The 17,359-nt window shown below is 42.6% G+C and overlaps 2 protein-coding genes across 2 annotated transcripts in view; both read right to left on the bottom strand.

Annotated features, from left to right (window-relative positions):
* The window catches only part of LOC127613446 (extracellular serine/threonine protein kinase FAM20C-like), a 39,327-nt gene that overhangs the window by 9,921 nt on the left and 12,047 nt on the right, over positions 1-17,359 (bottom strand). The window lies entirely within an intron of this gene.
* LOC127613432 (dynein heavy chain domain-containing protein 1) overlaps positions 1-17,359 on the bottom strand; it is a 28,172-nt gene that overhangs the window by 8,341 nt on the left and 2,472 nt on the right. Inside the window, exons 3-34 of the mRNA XM_052084461.1 lie at positions 17,133-17,336; positions 16,818-17,030; positions 15,634-15,756; positions 15,353-15,556; positions 15,123-15,233; positions 12,415-12,571; positions 12,081-12,335; positions 11,747-11,887; positions 11,560-11,668; positions 10,955-11,172; positions 10,619-10,862; positions 10,259-10,416; positions 9,986-10,111; positions 9,611-9,887; positions 9,397-9,521; positions 9,109-9,307; positions 8,933-9,024; positions 8,620-8,803; positions 8,402-8,527; positions 8,205-8,302; positions 5,064-8,082; positions 4,896-4,983; positions 4,625-4,784; positions 4,254-4,536; positions 2,737-4,153; positions 2,566-2,653; positions 2,310-2,421; positions 2,049-2,235; positions 1,764-1,866; positions 1,419-1,547; positions 1,137-1,328; positions 260-679 (exon numbers count right to left, since the gene is read on the bottom strand). Coding sequence (XP_051940421.1) covers positions 260-679; positions 1,137-1,328; positions 1,419-1,547; positions 1,764-1,866; positions 2,049-2,235; positions 2,310-2,421; positions 2,566-2,653; positions 2,737-4,153; positions 4,254-4,536; positions 4,625-4,784; positions 4,896-4,983; positions 5,064-8,082; positions 8,205-8,302; positions 8,402-8,527; positions 8,620-8,803; positions 8,933-9,024; positions 9,109-9,307; positions 9,397-9,521; positions 9,611-9,887; positions 9,986-10,111; positions 10,259-10,416; positions 10,619-10,862; positions 10,955-11,172; positions 11,560-11,668; positions 11,747-11,887; positions 12,081-12,335; positions 12,415-12,571; positions 15,123-15,233; positions 15,353-15,556; positions 15,634-15,756; positions 16,818-17,030; positions 17,133-17,336 — 9,562 coding nt within the window. The remainder of the gene's footprint in view (positions 1-259; positions 680-1,136; positions 1,329-1,418; positions 1,548-1,763; positions 1,867-2,048; positions 2,236-2,309; positions 2,422-2,565; positions 2,654-2,736; positions 4,154-4,253; positions 4,537-4,624; positions 4,785-4,895; positions 4,984-5,063; positions 8,083-8,204; positions 8,303-8,401; positions 8,528-8,619; positions 8,804-8,932; positions 9,025-9,108; positions 9,308-9,396; positions 9,522-9,610; positions 9,888-9,985; positions 10,112-10,258; positions 10,417-10,618; positions 10,863-10,954; positions 11,173-11,559; positions 11,669-11,746; positions 11,888-12,080; positions 12,336-12,414; positions 12,572-15,122; positions 15,234-15,352; positions 15,557-15,633; positions 15,757-16,817; positions 17,031-17,132; positions 17,337-17,359) is intronic.

Below are 17,359 nucleotides of genomic sequence, written 5' to 3' on the forward strand. Positions count from 1 at the left end.
AGTATTGAGTTGCACCTTTTAATGAAGACGCCACTAAAGCCCTGATTAAACAGGAATTGGCGTCAAGGATGTATGTTGAACTGATACATCTCGACCGAGTCACATGCTTTGTAAGTAAAGGTAAGAGAGAGTCCTCATCTCATATTCACGTACACGTGCACTTTGGGTGCGTTTTCCCCCGGAACAAATTATTTCTATGCCATTAATTTTTTAAATGGAAATGGTCTAAGATGCTGTATTTGTGTATTTTCAGTGTTACCTGAGCTTCAGCCCTCCACACTCTTGTGTGCTTCAACAAGAGTTTCACAGCATTAGCCGCATTTCTCTCCAGGCACTCAGCTTTGTGTAGAAGCACGAGTTGCTCATCCAGCAATTCCTGTACCGGCTGGAGCTGGACACCGAGCTCTTCGAGACAACGGTGTATTTCCCCCATGTAATCTTTGATCTGCTCAAGTTGATCTTGTGCCCTTACAAGCATTAAGTCAAGCTGCTTTCTGACCATCAGTTGGTATCTCTTCGAGCCGCAATTGTTGACAGCAAGGATCCAGCGGCAGAGAGTCTCGCAGGCGTTGCTCACCTCACGGATGCACTCCGGCACAAACAGGGGGTTTTGAATTAACTCACCAAGTTGTAACATTTGTATGTCCGTAAGGCTATAGAAGTCAAATGTTTCCAGGCACTGGGTTAAAAAAAAAAAAGGAATTGCAAAGTGTTAAGCCAAAGAAAGTCCATCTGCAATTAAAATACATTTAGAGGGTGTAGGTTTGTACTTTTGCGAATTTGCCCACAATTTAGGGGCCTCAAAAATTCTTTAGCATTCAACACGCTGTCATGTGTGACTGCATTTCACCAGAGCTCACAATGAGGGCAAATAATGTTTTAATTTTATAATGCTTAATTGTATTCATGCACATTCATGTTTGTTAAAAATGTGACTGTAAATTGTTTTGTTTTTTTTTTTACCCTGATACAGATTCATTGAATTTTCATCACTTCCAATGGTAAAATGTCCGTATCCATGTATACAACCTTGGGAGGCACAACTGTAGTATCGTTTTCAAATATAATGAATCCATCATGTGTCAAATATGGCAAATTAGTAGAATCTATTCATGGTTAATGCTTTTAAAAGATACCTTATACAGGTTGCATTGTCCAAAGAGTTTTTTTGCATTGGCCCAGCCAGATGGTCGATCAAAGAGCAAAAGAACGGCATCCATTACGAGCACCACCCCATCAGGTGGATCTCGGTAGTGACGCACCTCCTCGAGGTCTAACGGATCCAGACTATGGAGCACATCGAGTGCTGCCTGGAAAAAGGGGCTCAGCTGGGAAGAATGAGTGAAAATGATCACTACTTTATGAACTGGCATTGTGTCATCATTGAGCTCTTGGAAACAGATATTTCATGTGTTCACCTCGTTCTCAGATTCAGCAATGCGGTCTTCCAGGATTTGTATTTTTCTCTCCTGTTTAGCACAATTCTTTTCAGCTTTATGAAGCAAAGTCTTCTGGTCATTTATGGCTCCAAGGAGCTCATCCACACGCTGAAACAAGATAAAGACGAGGGGAGCACAAGCTGAATACCAATCCAGTATTGAAAATGTGATATGACAGGAGAAACACAGACTAACTGTAAGTCTTAATTACTATTATTTTTTTATTTTTTTTTAACGGAGATGAGACAATATGCACCACATTCAACTTCTGCGCTGGAGTTGATATCATGTATCCAGTTATGGTTAGAAGTGTAAATACTCCACCTGCTGTATCTCAGCAACTATTCCCTGCATCCTCATTAACTCTTGCTTGTACTTCATGGCAGTGTTGTCCAGTGCATCCAAATGAGACAGACCAGTGTTAAGTCTATTGAAATAAAATATTCATCATCGCGGAGCACTTATTTTTACCGAACACAATACAAAAAAAAATTATTCAGGACTAGCATCAATGCTAACCGCAGGGCTCTTATAAAAGTCACTATTAGATTAAGACAGCACAACACAAAGGCAGAATATTTGGAAGAGTAAAATGAGGAAACTCAATACCTTTTGGATCGGCTCTCCAATTCACTGAGCATAACTTTGCAGAGGTAACCAAAGTGGGAAATGAAGGCCATAAATGTGTAAGGGCTGAAAGGCTGTGCCATCAGAAGAACAGAAGCGTATTGATATGCAGACTGGTGGATTCCTGCCATAGCGACGGCCAGGCCATCTTGTGAGCCTTGTATTTTCACTGAATTGAAGGGGAAAACCATAGTTATCTTGCCATCGAATAGAAATAAAAAGATTTTTGCAGTCTTAACTTACAATTGTGATAAATATTTTTCAGGCAGTGAGCAGCAGCTTCTGCCAAAGACCGATTGAACCAAGGCTGGTACATCTCCACACAGCAGAGGCCCAGAGCCTTGTTCATTTGTGCCTAGGTGACAAAGGGTTAGACTGTAAATACCATTAGGTAGCTTTGATAAGAACCCATAATATGTTCGTCGTGCTAGCAAGACACGATGCAGCTTATTGCACATTTACATTAGAAATACAATACAAGCGTAAGCAATCCAAAAACCTTGTATTGGTTGTTTCCACTGTTGGCTGAAACAACGGCAGGCATCAAAATGAATACGTGCACGTCTCTGAGGTTCTGACACAAGTGCCTATATTAACACAACCAGAGGTCACATGTTTAGGTCAGAGTAGAAATGAGTATAAATTGTGCAATGCAATACTTTCTCCTTACTTGTCAAAAATCCAGCTGTCCAAAAGGAATCTTTTTGTTTTATACACCGCGGTCACCCTTGAAACAAGCTTGGCCAGCTCCTGATCTGTGTAGAGCCCCGGGTAGGACCTGAGGGCCACCAAGAGCTCTTCTCTGACAGAGGAGCTTATATTCTCATGAACCAGAATGATTGTGTTAATTTCATAAACCCGGGTTCGATTCCCAGCTTGTTTTAAAATCCTATTCAATTCACTCTCATTACCAGCGTGTACCTCCATCAGGTGGGAGCCTGAAACAGAGGCCGCCAAACGTACGGTGGTTTTACGTCCTGTGCCACTACCTGAGGCCATTAGCAATCCGTGACCTCCAGGTATGAGTAGAGCCCTGAAAATATGCAACATCTGACAAATCCTTTGTCTGTGCACAGCGTATTTGAAGGCAAAGTGCCTCTCGGCTTCTGGTATTTCGTTGTCTTTCAAGTCAATGAGTTCCAATAGGTGCTGTATCATCACGTTGAGATCTTGTGGCTGATAAGAGCTACGTTTGAATACAGGAAAATGATTCCCAACAAGCTCTGGGCCATAGGTAAGCTTAGTCACCGCTTCCATCAAGTGCTGAAGAAACTTTGTTTGCCGACTTGAGGCATTTGATTCTGTCGATGCAACTGATTTTGGTCCTTGTGCTGGACTTCGAGGTGTACGGCTGTCTGGGGTGCCGAATCCTGCAGTGAGCCTAGCGGAGCTGCGAGGGAAGAGGTCGTCGAGGTTGGAATCATCTGGCAATTGCACTGTAAAGTGTGCCGTTGCCGTCTTGGTAATGATTGATTGCAGTTTATTCCTTTCGTCTTCTGAGTTGATTCGATCACCAAAGGTACGCATGCACTCATGTATCCAAAGATGCACAATGTTGAGCTGTATGTCTAAAGGCTCTTGAGGGTCCGGGGAACATTTCGATTTTAACTTTGGGTCTAGCGGCTCTATTTTTGGAAGGACGGGCTGCCATAAGCACATCCCCTCAAACACCTTCTTCAGATCATGGTGGGAGAGTAAAAAATGGGGACTTTGTCTCGTGGGCTGGAAATTCTTGCAAAGATCTTCATACAAATTCTCTGTTGCATGGATGATAGAACGCACCATGCCCAGCACATTTGGGATAAATGGCACATCCCTCATCCAGAGCTTAAGCTGAGGCGAATGAATAGAAAAGATGAACTCTGCGGTTAAGCTTGGAAGTGCAAAAATGGAGAACAGACGTGATAGCCTGCAGGATATTACACTAAAATGGGGGTTGTCCAGTTCAAAGACACAACAGGTAGCCAGGTAGGTGATGACTCCCGGACTGAGCACCTTGAAGTGGTCAGAATCAAGTGCAAGAACCCCTCCTTTTGAAACACTTTGTCGTAGTGTCTCTAAGATTTTTGAAGTCTTCCCAGTCACATCTATCAAAATGAAAATTGGACAATGATGATGAGAATAAACAACATTGTGGCCTGAATTGTATTTGATTTTTTTTTTTTTACAGTATCGATTCTGACTCACCACGTGGTGTCTCATGCAAGTCATCCACATAAAGTAACAGGCCTGGCTGTTTGGTCATGACACCCTTGGTTTTTTGAAAGCTCTTCTGGTAGCTAATTCCACACAGCAAATGGCGCAAGTCTGCGGGACCCTGTATAGAACTAGCTGGTACTTTAATGTGTGGCTTATCAAAACACAGCAGGGCGCTACACACAGTCGATTTTCCCGAACCTGGCTCTCCTGAAAGCAACACAGGCTGAATGGCCTCCAACATGACGGAGAGCAGACAGGTGTACTTCCAGTACTGTGTAGGGAGGGTGATATTTTGTTACGTATTCAATTTGGTAAAATGTCTGTCCTATAAGAAAAAAAAAAGACAAACGGTCACAAACCTTTGGAGTGATGGACTTTGTCAATAAGGTGTTATTAGAGTATATCTGGTTGTCAATATTAAAGAAGAACTCAAATACAGTCCCTTCGGGGGGAACCACAATTTTAGATCGACTATCCAAAAGTAATTGGCGGGCAACAATGTCAAATTGAGGCCAGAGTCTGTTGAAACAAGAGGGACAAAATATGTAAAAGCAAATGTGTCACGTGTAGTCAGTGACAAAAATACACGAGGAACTTTGCATAGTTCACAAACAAAAAATGATTACCTACCGAGGATGGAGATGTCCACCAAAACCCCAAATATAAGCCAACACAAAAAGATCTTGATTTCTATCGGAATCTCTGCCCGGAGGCATATCTGCAGGAATAATCAGTGACAAACAGTAAAAAACATGTGGAATCAACATCTCTTCATTCTAAGTTTGCGAGTAGTAATACCTTTTTGTGCGATGGCTTCTTTGTTTTTGTGTTTCTTGGCAAAATGTTCCAAGAGGGCACGCAGGATTCGAATGAATGATGTGATTTCTACCAGGCCGTACGTTGAGGGTTGCCCTTTATTTGAAATATTGTTCTTCTTCAGCAAACTGAGAGTGCTGGAGAAAAGATCTTCTGACAGCTGAGTCCACATTTCCAGGGTCGCTTGATCCAGAGTGAAACCAATATGGAAAGAATCCATTTCGCTCTTCCACACGGAATCCCAAACATCAGTGCCAGTAAAGTAAATGAGGCTGCAGCGGGTCACTGCGGAGGGGCTTGCATCACTTAAATCCGTGGCCTCAATAATTAACTTGAAGAGTGATTGGGATGGTATGAGAGTTTCACCAGAAGGTACGCTTAAAAATGGGCTCTCAAGGTCACTCAGTGTGCTTAAGTGATCTAGCCAGCAGGGTTTTCCCGGTGGCTCTCCATCCATGACCAGCCATTTCGCTGCTTTGGTCTCATGACTAGGCGTTTCCGTTTTGCACATTTCAAATTTTCCAGTCTTGTGTCTTTCTGAATCTCTCAATGCCTTGGTCACAGCTCCATCTTGCCATCCGGTTTTCTCACAGAATCCACCAAATAACTCCTCACGGGACATTGCGTTTGGAAATAGGACCACAGTGTTGACGGAGATCCAGTTTGAAACAGAGGTCTGAAGTTTTGCCTGAGGGGTATCCGATTGTAACTTGTTGTCATCGGATGTGTTTTCACCAGTTTTGTTTGCAAGTCGAGTGAGGCCTGCTGCCAGAGCGCTGTAACAGGTTGTTTTTCCACTTCCGCTGGGCCCAAGAAGTACAACCGCACGAGAGAAACTCAAGGTGTGGTAGAGTGTCAGAGCCTGGCAAAGAGTTTCCGCGTTAGAGTGTAACTGGAGCTGATCTAATTCTTCGGACACTGCTTCTTCAAGTTCGTAGTTTGGTTCATCCTGAGTATATTGTTGAATAAAGGGAAGCTGACTTGCAATAGGAAACAATTCTTTGAAAATGGAGTTAAACTGTGAGGCTTTGGTAGACACATACATAAACGGTGACAAGACCGAGTGAATCGCTTTGACAACAGCTATTTCCTCCAATAAGCCAGAGAAAATGGCTTGTTCTTGAGCCTCATTAATATCGTCGGCATGTTCATTTTCTGGAGATTTAAGAATAGTTCGGATAACAAAAGACCGTCTGGCCTTACCAGAAAATTTCTCGTGACGGACAAATTGTTTGAAGAGTTTTTTAGAGGCAGATGTGATATTTTGCAAAACGACAAGGTGGCTACTCTGGTTTTGTGTAAGGAAGACCGGCAGACAGAGCGAGTCCTTGCTGAGGCTGATGAGGGATACCAGACGCTGACTTAAACACTTGGCTTCCTTAAAACCAAAGGAGGTCAGCATTATCTCCACAATGATCCTGTGATCGGGACAGGAAAATGTCACAGGTCTTGTGGAAAATCGCAAACTTTGTGAAAGCTCCGAGCTGCATTCCTTTGATGATATGAGAACACTTCCATAGTTGAGGCTAGCAGAAACGCTTATCCCTGAAATCACCGTGCAGCATTCTGAATGAAATGCGCTTGTAGAACCCGAGGCACTCTTTCGCTCGTCTTTGCTCTTTGCCGACAACCCAAAGAAAGACTGGTAAATGTCCTCAAGCTGTTGTGCCAGTGACGCCTGGACACCTTGAGGCAGCAAGTCCACAGAGTCTAGAACAAACCATGCCCCTGTCATAAGAGCACCAAGGAGCATTTTTTGAAAAATATCAGGAGACATGTTTGGACAGCAGTGCAGCATCACGACATTTCTCCCCAATGCTTTCCCGAGACGGACCACTGTATTTGTCTTTCCCGAAGAGCATGGCCCGTTCACAAATCCACATCTGTAGCTCGTCACGGCAAGGAGAATTCCCATGATCACTCGATCGGTGCAGGGAGTATGCACCATTCCAAATTCTTCTGGACCAAAATACTCAGAACCGTATGGAATCTTACGGCCCAAAATGTCCACATAACATTTTGGACCATCAGTTTCTTTCTGACTCGGACCCGTCGAGTTTATATAATACTTGAGAGAACTCAGCCACTCAAAAGATAACCCTGGCTGACACTGCACCTGCATTAGTTGAGTTAGTTGCTCTGCATGTTGAATTCTCAGGAGCACTAAAGCACGCAAGCACGCCATTGTGTATTTTGAGAGCTGTACATCGCTTTTTGATCTCGCAACAGCGTCCCGTAAGGACCGGCAAAGATTTGCCAGTTGTGCCTTGTTGAATGCATTAATCGCACTCATCTTAATGGTGCTCGATTCCTGGAAAGCTTGATTAAGGACATTGCACCAGACGGTCTCCTCTGCGACAAGAAGACACTGGAGAGGATATTTAGCTGTCATTTCAAGCACTGGTAATACATGTCCACAAATGTTTTTATGTGAAGCGTCTAGAGTTGATGGCTCGAGTTGTTTTCGTTCATCAGCGCATTGCATCAGGAGATCTTCCATGGTTAACTTGAGCTGATCCTGAAACGTACTCAGCCAAATCAAAAGATTGTGATTCGGTTCCAATGGAGAAAGAAAGATAATGCGCTCCCGGAAGTTGCCGAAGACCCCAAGTACCCTCGTCTGTGTGTCGAGTGTATCCTGTCCATTCGCAGTTCCAGATATTTCCTCCACATCCATTGACTGTACCCCTTTAAAAAATTTCCGTACAAAGGGTAACAGAGAGGTGGGTGTTGGTTGTAAAGATAGTAGTTCCACTACTTCCCGGTCACTCAAGAAGTAGAGTCTCGGAAACAATTTGCAGCGAGAATGGAGACGATTTGCCATCTGGCTAGCAAGAGCATTCAACGTTGATATCTCATTTAGGAGAATTTCGCAAAGGCTGCCGCCGTGGGGGGTTTCTATCCCCATTTTGGGACGGACAAGATTCAGCACATCGGGGTGAGCCGAGTTGTGACACATCATGGTCTTGAAATGCTCATCAACTGATCGGAATTGTGCCAGCTACGAAAAAAGAAAAAACAGTTATAATTATTAGGGGTTATTTTTTTTAACTGAACTCAAGATATTCAGGTTCAGACAGCAACATGGATATTGGTTTATCTCATAATCATGATTGCACGTACCAAATCCCATCTTTGAACACCCAATGTTCTTTCTTGAAATATCTTAGTCAGGAAGATCCATTTTTGCTGATAGATCTCAAACAAATGCAACAGCTTCTCTACACGGGCACAGCGGAAACCATTTTTTATTATATACGTTTTTTTATTTTAATACAATTTGTTTTGCGATAGCTGGAGCTACAAAGTAACGTGTTTACCAAGCTCTTGGAGCAAGTGCATCCACTCTTCTACTTGTGACCTAAAGTCGACACTGTGCCGTGAGCTGTGCATATTTGTCATCGTCATCAAATCCGTTTCTATCTCAGAGAAGAGAAATTCTAGGCCTAGTTGTGGGAAAGTAAAACAAACAATCCAATCAAATGCATGAAGAAAACCTGAAATATGCATTGCTTTACATGCTACATTATGAACTTACCAATGATAGTTTTGGCATCACAAGAGGCGTCAGAAGTGGAATTCTTTGTCAATATCTGTGGATCAGCAAGATGCCAACAAGGACCTGTACAGTTCTGCAGCTGGAAAATACGGTTTGTCCAGGCGTGTTGAATTTTCTGAAACGTCTGCTCCATGGAATTCTCCTTTTGAGCATCGCTACAGATCTGAAACGCAGCAGTGACTTACTGTGAGTTTGAGAATTGGTTTGATGATCATCATTTCGAATTTACATTCACACAGCAAGGTTGGTGGGTTGGTAAATTTCTGCAATGCATCTGCAACATCTTCCCTACCTTGTTGATTAGTTCCTGGTGAAGGCCAAACGGCTGATAAATAAGCTGCGCAAGAGTTGCATTTTTATCGGAAGCATGCCATAAGCCAAGGCCTGTCACATGAAATATAGGTTTTTAGCTTTTCACATACATTGCGCATCTCAGAGCATTATCAACAATGCAATTCAGGTACTGACCTTTGAAAAAAGTGGTCCGGTGTTTCGGTTTGATTGTTGGGCCCCAAAACCTGGCCAAGATTTTCAGCCGACAACTTAAATCATAGATGGTTTCTGAAGTCTCCCGGAGCACTGCGTCACCAGCGGGTATGATGTGTGATAGCTTTGCAACTTGCTGCTGCCAGTGAGCGATTTGCTCTTGAGCTCGCGTTAACGCAAGCTAGCAGAAGGACAATATTTCAATGCTGAGCTTTACCAGGCGGGGACAATTACAACGTCGACAAAATGAGGGTTGGCGCATACATTTACCTCTGTGAACCGGCACGTATTCCATTCATGTAAACATCGTCTGTAAAGAGCCGTGAGGTCCCACAGCTCCTTCCGGGCAATGAGCTTAGGAATGTCAGTCAGATCAGTCAAGTCTACTGGATTTTCTAATGAGGAGATGACATCAATTTTAGCCAGTACTCTAGTTAGTTCGACTTTAGACATTTTCAAGATAGTGATTCTTTTTTTTCCTGACCTTCGAATATATCACCAGTCTTAGACAGCTGCTCCAGATTGGAGGAGGCAGTTCCCACACGTAAACTCATGTAATTCAATTCAGAGGCCAAATGTTCAGCATTTTGTCTTGGATCAAGAAAGAGACCAGAGGTAGCATTACAGACGATACTTCTTAAATCGGAAGCCATCCATGGGAACATTGTGTAGAGCGCAGTCGCCACTGTGGGGAGGCGGGAACGCAAGGTGCCATCTGCTTGCTTCAATTGGGAATTATAGCAATCCCACATGTCCAACATCTAAATGGAAGAGGACAAACAATATTACAGCATGTACAGCAGGTGTACAAATTAGATGGAAAAACATATAAAAAAATGTTTCGGTTGTCTTCTTATACCTTTTTCTCCAAATTCAGCTCCTCATTGGTCATCTCTCGATAGTGAATGCAAATACTGTCCCGGAGGGTGTAATTGTACTCTAAACGTTTCTGCATCTCAGCCAGCATGTTCATTGACTTCCACACCTGAGGACACATTTGACCTCTCATTTTTCAGTAAAACATTTGATAGTGAACAGAATTATGTTTAATTCATTCATTTCTATAACCCCAGAAATGAAAGGTGATGCAGGTTTGAAAGGAAAAAGAAAAGAGGAATTAGAGAGTCCATACCACATCAACATATTTGGGCAAGTCATGCAAATCTTTGGGTTCAGTCCTGAGAGTTGCAAAAGATTCCTCCAAATGCTGCAAAAAGCTCTCCGAGCATAGTTTCAATTGCTTCACTAACTCTTCCTGTACTTCATTCTCTATCAAACTCAACTGCTGCCCTGGAAAAAAGACAGTAAGGAATGGAAAGGTTATGTTTCCTCAAAGACCTCTGCTTTAATAGATACTAGGTCTTAACTTATGCATCCACATACATACATGGTAATGAACAGGAGCCTAATAGTATAGGATGATGATCATTATCTGTCGGTACACGTTAGCACCAAATGCGTATGGAGCAGAATTTCTGTGTCATTTGCCTACCTAGATTTTCCTTTATATGGGTGCAGTGGATAATGAATAGCTGGTTGGAGGTCGAGATAAACGAGGGGGCAGCGCGCATTTGTTCAATCCACTGGCGCAGCTTCGTAATTAGCTCTTGATACAGTGAAGCGGGTTGACCCTTCATGTTTTCTAAAGAGGCTGGGCTCCACTGGCTGATGAACACACGGACATCCAGTAGCCACGTGTAACATTTTAACAGCTGTTGCATCTCACACTCTGCTGCCTGTCCAAATAGTAGAGACAAAAACAAAAGGAATATATTGTGTGATGATATTGTGTATCAGAAGCAATATTTTCTTGCGATAGAATGCTTACCTGCATCAGCTCAGAGTGTTCCGTGTTGACGCATATTGCCACATCATTGGTGGTGATATACCACTCAAGTTGTTCTTTGGATAGGGGATAGTATGAGAAAGGCATTTTGTGGCCCTGCACGGTCGTCATGGACTTCCAAAGGGGGCGCTGTTCTCTGATCCAATGGCAACAGCTATAACGCAGGAGAGCAGGCATTCCATCGTCGTCCTTTACCTCACCTGGGAAGGTGAGATCCAATAAGAAACGGAAGAAACTTGGATATTGCAAGCATGTGTGCATGCTGTTCGTGAAAGTGAAACATCTCCATAAGAGGGCACGCTCAGTTACCGCTGCACTTTATTTTATCGTATCTTTTTTTTTCATTTGATTGTTTTATATATATGGCCTTTAAGTGCCTTTCATACAAATCCAATTCCAATGAAGTTGGAACATTGTGTGATTAATTATCACATATGAGAATGATGTTTGTTGCTATTCACTCAGTTAAAACATTTCAATTTACACGTAGACTACATGATAAAATGTTCAAGTCCAATACATTTTTAAGTATACTTCAGATGTACTTAACTAGTAAATACAAGAGCCATTTTAATTTAAAAAGATACCTTCAGTGTCTATGACACCAGCGTATGGACTACAGTCGAGGTCAGATGTTTCATCCTGACAGTCGTGTGTGCTGCTGATCTCCAGGAAAAATCCACAAGTGTCACACATCTACCAGAGAAAGGTCACAAAGACGATCATAGACTTGAAGTGAATAAAGCTTTCTATTTCTGGAAACATAGATGTCACCTGGCTTATTGAGTCGCCGGCAGACAGAAGCGCCTGTGTGATTGTTTCTCGGAAGGAATGTAAAGGTGGGTCCAGAGTCAGCTGACCAGCAACAAGACGCAGGTCCATTTGGAAGAGGCAGCCGCAGTGAGAATACTCTCTCTAAGACAAAAAAAAATTCAGGATGGTGATTCCCAACCTCTGTACGAAATCATCAGGTGTGCCACAAGAATGTGACATTTTTGTTTGGTGAATGTCGCGAGTTTCTTTTTTTCTTTATGTAAATGATTGTATATGTATGTTTCTCCTGGTTTTCGGTGGAATTAATATTTAGAGTACGGTAGGTTTACGTTACCTTCAGAACATTACTTAGGAACATTGTGAGATTTTTCTGGATGACGGTGACAAGACTTTGCACAATGAGGTGATTGACGAGGGCAGCAAAGTTGCCTAGCTTCTGCAGGATACTGTCGGCGTGTGCCAAGTTCCCCTGCAGCTCAGTCAGGTGAGCCTGATGCAAATGCATGGGTTTGCAACAATGATGTGGCAATTCGGCATAGGAGAGGTGCTCCTGAAGCTCCCTGAGGACCTTGTAACTCTTCTCTTTGGCCTGAAGGCAATTTCCAACACAATTTGTACTTTTGAAAGGCATTGTTAAAATGAATATCATTGGGGTTTTTTTCAAATACCTTATTAAGGATGCCGATGCGTAATTCTGATAGCTGCTTTAGACTGTTTAGAACTTTTTCCCTACAGGTCACCAGACTTCTCTGAAATTCCGACAGCGTGTATGTTTTTGACTTGTCCAGAGGTAGCAAGTGTGTCACTTTCAGTTCTTCTATTCTTCTGTAGAAAAGTGTATTCTTAGTCATAGTAATAACACAGGCAGGTCATGTGATTTCAGGAGCATAAAAGAAGACCGTAAAAGAAGCAGCACCAAAGCCAAGTGACACAGGTTGACTTCTAAACTAGTGGTCAGTCGTTGTTCTTTCTGTCACGTCCAGTGTTTGCCAGCAGGGGGCAGGCTTCTTGCTTGCTTTCTGCACACCTGCCACCCATTGGTGATTGATTACACGGACTTTATTTGGGCGCTCTGGCAGTCGACTCACTGCCGGAGTATTCCACGCCGTGCCATTACTCTCGCCGAGTCTTTCTCTACTAATTCATTGCCTTAAAGTCTAGTGACTGTGACTGCATACTTTCTAATCATCTCGTTTTGAGATTCAATCGTTGCCTAAATTTATTATCCTTGCTATTCTTTACGCAAGCGTTTTCTGTTACCTTCTTATTTATTCCTGGTCCTTATTTTGACCAGCGTCTTCTGTTGTTCCGTACAGATGGGTATTTTGTGTTTTATATTAAATCTCATTTTTTCTGACAAACCATTTTTTCTGTGTCTGCTATTTCGGGGATCCACTTCCTTATATTATTGTGCACGAAGCAATTATTCTATCGCTTCGGGTACAACGTGGTAGTGATGGGTCCATGAGGCCTCATGAGGCGTGTCGACACAATGACACATTGTGTTGAATCTGTACCGATACTATGTCGCTGACCACTGCCACCTGCTGGACCTTCAAAATCCCTGCATCCAACCCACTTGACAGACTGAACAAACTGATTTGATGATGACATGTATACAATGCACTACCTCACTCTACCCAATGACTGGTACTGAATGAGTTAAAAGCTCAGTGTAGCCACAAGCACCATTGTTTATGTTGTTGTTTATGCTGTTTATATTGTCTATACTGTTCAGATTACATGTCTTTTTTTATATAGTGTAGCTGCTATCCTTTCTTAGCTGTGTGTGTTTAATGCACAGCATGTTTACATGCATGTATGCACTGAGGATTGAGAGGAAGAAATTTCATCTATGCTGCATGTCATACATAAAGCATATTTGACAATAAAGATGACATTGACCCTTGACAATATCATTCACATCCATGCATTCATATTGTATCATTCAATGTGTTTCAATAATGTGAAATTCATGTGAATGAGAATGCTTGTGGGCTTTGTCTTCACAATTTTTTATTTAGAAAAATAAGATTCTCCGGTGTTTTAAATTTCAGTCTGTTGCATTTAATGCATGCTATTTCCTCTGTTGTGGAGAAGACACACACACAACGGAATAAGACATGCCAAAAATCCGAGAGGCACTTGGTGAGACAAGGAGATTTTAATGAATACCTTATTCTCCAAAAGGAGATCAAAATGGCTCTACGCGGCGGACAATTTGTATTTGTCCGGAAGCTGCTCCATAATATGCACGTACTGTAGCAACGTCACTCGAGTGAAGCGCGTCTCATCAGTCGATAGTCTGCTGCTCTCAGCTGTGCGCGCGAGCACGTACTTGCGGCGCCGACCCAACCCACGCCACATATTAAGCTTTGAACTACGACAACAGCTAAACTAGCCTAGCCGATGTAATGATGGTGAGCAGACAAGGTTTACGTTTTATGTGACTTTTAATAGCAACGTGGCAGAGTCATCAAACATGCGGTGTGCTCACTCGCAGTCACTTTCTGGAACTCCCCCTTAGAGGCGGGACCTCTCAATCAACTGGAGTATGACGTACAGTACAAACGTTCATAAAACACTTCTCATATAATAATAGCCTATTATATGACAGCCGGCATGACACTAGAAGTCAGACGGACACATTTTTTCTGATAATCAGTGTGTTTTCCGTATTGCCCAAACATATATTTTTGTTCGAGCGAGGGTGGGGTCTAGCTTGTTTCGGCAATCGGCATCGTGTCGCCAGACGCACTTCCTTAGGATACACTATGCGGGCTTTTGCTGCGTCAACGCCCCCTGCACTGAGTCGACGCCCCCTGGACTAAGTGCCGCAGCTTGGACTGTGCCAAGTAGCCGATGCAGTCTAAACTGCACCGGTGCAATTCGCATGTCAATTAGCAGCCTGGACTGTGTCAACGCAGCCGATGTGTCAATTAGCAGCCTGGACTGCGTCAACGCAGCCGATGCAGTCTAAACTGAGCCGGTGCAGTTCATGTGTCAATCACGTGACGTAATGAAGCGGCACATGCACCGACACGTGGTTTGCTCTGTGAGCCCGGCGCATGCATCAACGCATCGGTGTCGCTGGACCCATCACTACAACGTGACACTTTCAGATAAAATGCTGCATATGAGAGCCTCTTCTTGTGTATTTGGATGATAATTCCTAAAAATAACTCTTATTAAATACTATTAGTATACTCTTAATAGTGCTGAGCAGATAAGACTCTTTCCTGTGGTCCACTTAAGTTCTATTTATGGTTTTATGGTTATCAGAATTTTGGGGGGTTAAGGTCCAAATTGTACTTCCCACGTGGCAATGGTTTAAGGCTTAAAATTCAAGCAACCTAGTGTGAAAATTGAGACTGACCTGGATAAGTGGAGGAGACCATTTCTGTACTGGGGGATCTTCGTTAGCAGGAGAGCCTGCACTTCCTCAGATCTTCGATTGTAAACAATCTCACGCACATTTTTATACCACCTAGTAGAAAAGAGAAACAATGTGACCACAATATTAGGTATTCAAGCATAACACACATCACAGTCAGGTGTACCTCCAGTAATAAAAGCTGTTGTTTTGACGTAAATCTGAACACTTACAGAGTGACAGCATTTCGCAGAATGAAATCCCTAAAAAAGGGGATCGCCCGCAAAGCCGTCCAGAGCACCGACTCCCTGTGCCACTCATCCAAAGAAACAAGTCCTCCGTAACCCCTCTGGGTGACGTGCAGCACTGTACTGACGGTGAAGACGTAGTGCTCGGAACCGGCCTCACTGACTGGGACCACTCGCAGGTCATAGGGTCTTGAGTACAAGAGACAACAAACGCACATTTTATGCTGCCTGTTGATACCAGTCAGTGTAGCAAAGCCAAGCTGTACCTGTACAAGTCACACTCTTGTTCCTTCAAGTAAAACACCTTTAGTTCTCCCACATTTCTTTCCTTGAGGAAAAACTGAACTATCTCCATGCCAGTGATGGGAACCTTCTCAACAAGAGTGGCCCTAAAAGAAACAAAAATAGTGTTTTGTTTTGTTTTTTTTTAAGAAGGAAAAAATGGCACTCTATATAGTGTTGTACTTCAGACAAAATATGGAGTAAATGAACAGAATTTAAGAATTAATCCGTTTGTGCACAATGATTTCATGCTGAATGTTCTTCAAACGAAGAACACTTCTTCTTCTACTACTACACTACATGACTTGGTAAGATACTATAATAATCATAATTTTACTGTATATTGTGGAAATGTTCTGCTCCACTGTTTGGTAAAACATCCGTTGCTTCTAAAACCATAACAATCAATGTCAATTATTAGCAAGTCGATGGCATTTGGCATTCTTTGTTAGCATTAAGCTAAACAGAGTTTCCTAAGGAAAAGCGATGTGGCTATTTTAGATACCGTGTGTGTAAATCTCTTTGTTTAATGTTTAGTTTGACATGAACTTCGCCCGTGAATAAGAGCTTGAAGCTTCTTTTTTGATTTATTGTTCAATATTTGCCAAACTGCTGCTTATTGCGAAGTGCGCTCACCAAGGCACCAGGACTACAGTGGGATCTCTGGAGAGAAAAAAAATGACCAAGTAGGCTTATTTCTGCAAAAGTGCCTGGAAGCAAGCCGCTGTGCATTTTATCCGCACGTTTACATTACAGCGGGAACTAATTTATATCATACTTTCCCACACACCTAATTTCTGTGCTTATGATCGGCTATGCTGGTCAGAGATCTAGAGCATTGATTCTTCAGATTGTAAAAAATTACATGCAGTCTTATTTGATAAATGACTGCCACAAGATGTCGGACGCAACGATTTGTAATCCATTAAATCGGTGCAGCATCTAAATGCAGTACTTGTATGTATATGGCATCAACACTCAAGTTTCCACTCCTGGTAAACATGGTAATGAAAAGCGCACTTGCCACTGAGCTGTACTATATATACTGTATACTGTAGGGTAGCAGCGCCTGGCTCATTTGCAGTTCAACTTGGGAGAGTACTAAATATGTCTCTTTCAAGAAATACCAAAGAAAAAAATTGTAATCTAAACCATATGTGTAAAGTACTTCTGTGATGCTGCTGCTTCATCAGTCACGGTGACAGGAATGTCAGCGCATGATAACAAGGGCTTCTGTCTTAGTTTTTTGGTCCATTTTATCTCTGCGGTGGCTTTCCGTGATCCCGCAACACGAGGGCTTCCAGGGAAAGTGGTCGGACCAATGGCAGAAAGATTGAACAAGTCCCTTCTTGTGACTCTTGATCTTGATTTCTCTGTGAAACTGAAAACAGTATGCGGAATTATGAAATAATTATATCAATAATTATATCAAGCAATGTTTCTCAACTTTTATTGAGCTTATTATTTATCATCGCACTCGTACCTTTGTGCCGCTTCATCAGCAGTCTTAACGGAGATGTTAGTGCATGTTGCAGAGGCCTTCTTTGGAAGCTTTTCTGTCCATTTTAGCTCTGGTAATTGCACTTCAACCGTAGAACAAGAACTTTCAGAGGATGCGCCCACAATTATGGCGGGAAGACTGACTACATCCCTAATGGTGACTCTGAATTCATCTTTATCTGTCAAACTGAATGAGTGATTACAATTACG

The sequence above is a fragment of the Hippocampus zosterae genome, chromosome 13 (genome assembly GCF_025434085.1).
Source record: "Hippocampus zosterae strain Florida chromosome 13, ASM2543408v3, whole genome shotgun sequence".
Lineage (NCBI taxonomy): Eukaryota > Metazoa > Chordata > Actinopteri > Syngnathiformes > Syngnathidae > Hippocampus > Hippocampus zosterae.